Source organism: Verticillium nonalfalfae (assembly GCF_003724135.2).
Source record: "Verticillium nonalfalfae strain VnAa140/NRRL 66861 chromosome Unknown scaffold_190, whole genome shotgun sequence".
In the NCBI taxonomy this organism is placed as follows: domain Eukaryota; kingdom Fungi; phylum Ascomycota; class Sordariomycetes; order Glomerellales; family Plectosphaerellaceae; genus Verticillium; species Verticillium nonalfalfae.
In genome coordinates, this window is record NW_021167415.1 from 39921 (window position 1) to 45213 (window position 5293).

Below are 5293 nucleotides of genomic sequence, written 5' to 3' on the forward strand. Positions count from 1 at the left end.
AACAGCCTACAGGCACCAGACGGCACGTGCGTTAGCGCACGCCCCATGCAGCTCAGCCTCCTCCTCGCCTTCCTGTTGCTGTTGTTGCTGCTGCTGCTACTGCTACTGACACCGCACCTCATGTACATGGACGCGCAGGCAGGTAGGCACGAACGTAGGCAGCCGCGGCGCTGCATGATATCTGCGAGGGGGCAGGGTCGCGGCTCCTGGTCCTCGGACTGCAACCGGCAACCGTACATGCGACTTCAGTCGTTGCACGTTCGTCTTTCGTGTTGCATTGCTCGCGAGACGAGGGCTCCCGATCACCGTCGCACCGTCCCAAACCTGCGGCTAACGCTGCTGCGGCTGTTGATGCTGATGCTCATGCTGATGCAGTGCAGGAGCCTCATTCCTCCATCCACATCCGCTGCACGCCCGCCTGCCGGTATATTTCCGTCGCGTCATCCTGCGCCGATCGTCCTCAGCCTGTCCGGCACCGCCCACTCCTGCTGCTGCGTCGCATCTGCGCTCTCATGACCACCGCCATCCTGCGCATGGAATGGATTTTCGTGCTGCATGAGCCTTTACCGCCCGACAGCCTACAGCGACTGACTAGGTCGTTTCGAAGTATAGAAATACACTGACTGTCTTCAAGACGCCGCCGCGTCGATACAAGGTAGTTGAGGATCAACGGGCAAGTAGCACTGCCGCCCGGCCGACCGCCCTTTCCCCACCAACGTAACACGCCAAGGCAGTGCCGACTACCGCACCGGGACCCGACCCCGCGAACGCTAGACCTCACACACACACGCATGCACACACACACACACGACCACGCAAGGTGCAGGACGAGAACGGTCCCTCCGCCCCTCCTCCTTCATACCCCATGACGTTGACACACGTGTGCGACGTGATAGACGGAAGGGGGCGTCGTGATAGCTCCGTCAGCCGCACGGCTCGCGACCCCGGTGCCATGTTCCTAATCCTCAGTGGGCGACGAACGGCTCCTGCCTTCTCGCCCGCTTCCGTTGTGCGATGTGGCGCGACGTGCTGAAAATCCTTCAGCCTGGTGATGCTGGTGGCTGTGACGAGGAGACCGGCGTGCTGATGGACGTACAGCTACAGAAAACGCACTCCGGGGCAGATTATGCCTCGTGAAAGGGATCCGATGTGCTGGCATCCGCGTGGCTTGCCCAGCCCGCCATGTTGCTTTCGTCTCGCTGTGCCGTGGATTGTACCCCTCGTCTCGAGGAGCGTATGAAAGTCCTTGAAGGCTCAAAACTCGGAGAGACGGCTGGGCGAGGCTTACGGTCACTTGCCACTCTGGTTCCGACGACAGCGCAGGCTGCGCAACGGCTCAAAGGTCGTCGCACCGTCAAAGTCACTGCAGGCGACCTCGAAGCCATGGCAGGAGCTGTCCCACTTGGTGTGACCCCAAATCCATGCAACCAAGACGACGAGGACTGTCAATGTCAACGCCTGTCGACCTGCTGCAGATTGCCGCCAAACACAATTCGTCGTACTCGTTGCGAGACTCGATGGTTGACCCCAGGAACTGCAGACGACAACGAACCTGTTTGAATGTAGTGAATTACGACTAAGATAAGAAATGTAGAGAGTGTTGTGTTTCTGTGGGCCATACTAAAGCCCCGATAGTCCTGAACGCCTCCTAAACCTGTTCCATTTAACGCCACCCGGAAACAAAGAAGAAACAGAGCGTCTTCAGCAATCTCGTCCTCGACGACTGACTAAAACAAAGGGGAATCTCGGAATGTAAATAGTTGCAACCAAAAGAAACAACCCAGAAGAAATATGTAGAAAAGAAAAAGTTCGAAAAACCAGAGCCCACGGCCGGCTCTGACATGCTCAGCTGTCCCAGATGGCGCCATAGGCCGGCACGCCCCGCGTTTCGAGGCCATACACGACCTTCTTGGTGATCTTCTCGTTGGCGATGATGATCACAGCCTCAGCGTCGAAGCTTTTGGCCAGATTGTAGCCCATCTTGACGAGGTCGGGGCGGCCGAGCTTTTTGGTGTCGTGGATGACAGCATCGGGGATCTTGCCCTTGATTGTGTGCAAAAGACCGTCACCAAAGGTCTTCTCAGGCTCTTTCGTAGACCAGATGAGTTGCGTGGCGCACGAAGGATTCTGGATGTGACCAAGCACAGGACCGATCCCGGATCCTGTGGCGATGACCACGACGCGGTTGAAGAGCGTCGCGATGCGCATGACGCCGCAAGTGGGGACACCGCGCACCCACATGTGCGTTGGAGGCTTCTCAATACAAGCTCGCGTCCAATCGCCAGCGTTGGAGACGACGAGAGAGTAGCCCTTGGGTCGACCATCGACGGGCTCCGGGGCGGGAATGGTGGCAAAGGAGTGCCATTCGAGAAGAGGTCGATGGGAGATGCGTGTGAACGAGCCGTTGACGGGCACTGTGTAGTCAAAGTGCAGGCGGATGGCGTGATTTGACAAGACTTCGGCATCGACTGGGACCTTGCGGAGGAAGAACCAGGATGATGCAATGCTCAAGGTCGCGACGGTGAGCAGCCAGAAGGCGGGCGACCGGACACAAGCATCGCCAAGCGACAGGTCGGTGGCCTTGTCATCATTGGTTTTCAGAACAATCTGTGCCCAGAAGAGGCCAAGCATGGTCCATCCCACGAAGCGGTGCGTCTTTTCGAAGAGGTTGTGGTGTGTCTTCCTGATGGAGGGGTATGCCAGGACAAACATGACCATGAACAGAGCAGACAGCATCCATGAGATGATCTTGGTGGCCAGCGACTGCCTGCCCCAGCCAGAACATTGAGAGAACATACACACCGTGTCGCTGATGTTGGAAGCAAGAAGCCACAAGCCTGCACACACAGCGGCTCCTGCGTGGACTCCACCGAGGTGGTAGATCTTGGCACACCGAGACCTGATACACAGCGGCCACGATTTCGGCACGTTGCAGGTGATTGTGTAAAGGGCGTTGATGACGAATTCTTGGCGGACAAGAACGGCGGTGGCGAGGTTGATGGATGTGATGATACCGATCCATTCTTGCGTTGGCCCTGCCAACACAAGCGCAATAACGGCAGCAATATTGAAAAGACCAACAAGCGTGAATAGGCGGCGGTAGACGATGAGCAGGCGGTTGCGCAGGTTGCGGAATGGCTTGCGGTGCGTCTTGGAGGGCACGTCTTCGTCCAGGTGGCCCTTTTCGTCTGGGACTGGGATGTCGGAGGCCGACAAGACCGAGTTGACTTCTGTGACACTCGACGTGGACGAAATGGACCTCGCCTTCTCCACTGCGGTGACCTTGGAGCGGATGGACTTGCCTGAGGCGCTCTCACATATGGTGGATGCGTCGTCTTCAGGCGTGATAGCGAAGGACCGCAGAGCCTTCTTGTCAATCTTGCCGTTGGAAGTCAGAGGGAGAGTTGCAAGACGGTGGAATTTGGTAGGAATGGCGTAGTAGGGTTGACGACCCTTGATGTGTTCCTTCAGTGCATCAAGGTTGCAGTGTTTGGGCGTCACGAAGCCATGGATCTCTTCGTCGATCAGAAGGGCGGCCGCTCTGTCGACCTCGCAGAACGTGTTCATGGACGACGTCACGCCATCAAGCTCGACACGGAAGCCCTAAGAGGAAGTCAGATGACCGAGTCGACTGGGTGAAGTGAAGAGCAGACGACGTGTCTTACCTTGATCTTGACCTGGTCATCCACACGGCCCAGGATATCCACCGATCCGTCGGCCGCCCAGCGGCAGAGATCCCCAGTGTTGTACATCATGGACCTGCGGTCAAGTCAGCAGTGTCACTTAGTCGACCACCAGACAGACTCACCCGTCGTTCACAAAGGGGTCGCGCTTATACTTCTCGGCCGTCTTCTCCGGCAACTTGACGTAGCCGCGCGAGACGCCAAGGCCACCCGCCCACATGATACCCGCCTCGCCGACCCCGACAGGGGTGCCATCCTCGTCGAGCAGGTAGACATTGTTATTGGGCGTGGGTCTGCCGATCGAAAGAGGCTGCCCGGGGACGTGTGCATGCATCGTGTTGACGATGGTGGTCTCGGTCGGGCCGCAGCAGTTGTAATATCGGCCATGCGTCGCCCACGTGTCGGCCAGCCTTCGGGAAGATCAGCATGATTAAGCGAGACATGGAGATGGGATATCGAGCATACCTTTGAGAACTCGGCTCCCCTGCAGTAGCGACAACCCGGATACTTGGGTAATCGCGGGGATCATACTTGGCGAGTATGCTGGGCGTGCAGATAAGAACATCCATCTAAATCCTGGTCAGCTACGCTCACCCCTCTCCGTCGACGTCACTCACTTGTTGGAGGGCTTGCACCCAGTTCGAACCGCGCAGGATCAGAGTACCACCGTTACAGAGACAACCGAGCATCTCCCAAGCAGCTGTAAAGGTGGGGTTAGTCAAGGTTGCTACGGGATGGAAGCACCGCTACGTACCCATATCGAAGCTGATGTTCAGGATCTGACCAACGCGTGTGCCGGACCCAATATCCAGTCCTCCTGGTGACAGGCACACTAGATTTGTGACATTCCGGTGAGTAACGTCAACTCCCTTGGGCGTTCCCGTTGTGCCTAGATCTGTCAGATACTTTTCCGTAAGCGAAAGGGGCGAAGACATACCTGAGGTATAGATGACATAGCATCCAGAGTCAGACGTGGCCAGGTCTTGTGGCGTTGTGGACTTTTCATAGTCGTCCGCCTCCGGAGCGTCGTCCCCGTCAATGGCGATGACGTTGCTGACACCGGACCCAGCCAGGCGGTGCTGGGTGGACCGCAGGACCAAGACAGTGCGTCCACCCGTTTGTTCTAGAACGAAACGCAGGGTCGAGTCTGGCACGACGCCACCGTCGAGTGGCACGTATTGGGCGCCACACGTAAGGATTGACATGATGCCGACCAGCATATCAACACCCCTTTTGACGACCAGGGGCACCCGATCGCCTGGACCGACTCCAAGCTGGCGGAGCCGATGTGTAAGTCGCGCGCTGCGCTGGGCCAGATCTCGGTACGTAATCTGACGTTCGGGCTGGGCGGAAAGATCGCGCGCCGCAACAACGTCAGGTTGAACGCGTGCATGATGAAAGAAAGCTTGCGTGACTGTTGAGAACCGGGGCGCGGCTCGTGGGCCATGTGTGAAGGACAGAGGAGGGCAGCAGGGCGCCGCGGGAACGATGCTCTCCATAATGGTGGGCGGCGCGGTGAAGTGACCGGCTTGGACAACGGATATCTCTCGGTGATGTGACTTTGTCATCGAGAATATGAAAGAGGGGGGGGGGGGGGGCGGTGATAGGAA

The 5293-nt window shown here is 57.8% G+C and overlaps 1 protein-coding gene across 1 annotated transcript; it reads right to left on the reverse strand.

Annotated features, from left to right (window-relative positions):
* Positions 1 to 1845: 1845 nt before the first annotated feature.
* D7B24_003301 (uncharacterized protein) lies at positions 1846 to 5251 on the reverse strand (the record flags this gene model as incomplete). Its single annotated transcript, XM_028637493.1, has 7 exons — positions 1846 to 3603; positions 3666 to 3759; positions 3809 to 4093; positions 4149 to 4252; positions 4301 to 4383; positions 4438 to 4572; positions 4621 to 5251. 7 exons carry the CDS (start codon positions 5249 to 5251, stop codon positions 1846 to 1848), a joined length of 3090 nt encoding a protein of 1029 aa, XP_028490747.1.
* Between the last annotated feature and the right edge of the window lie 42 nt (positions 5252 to 5293).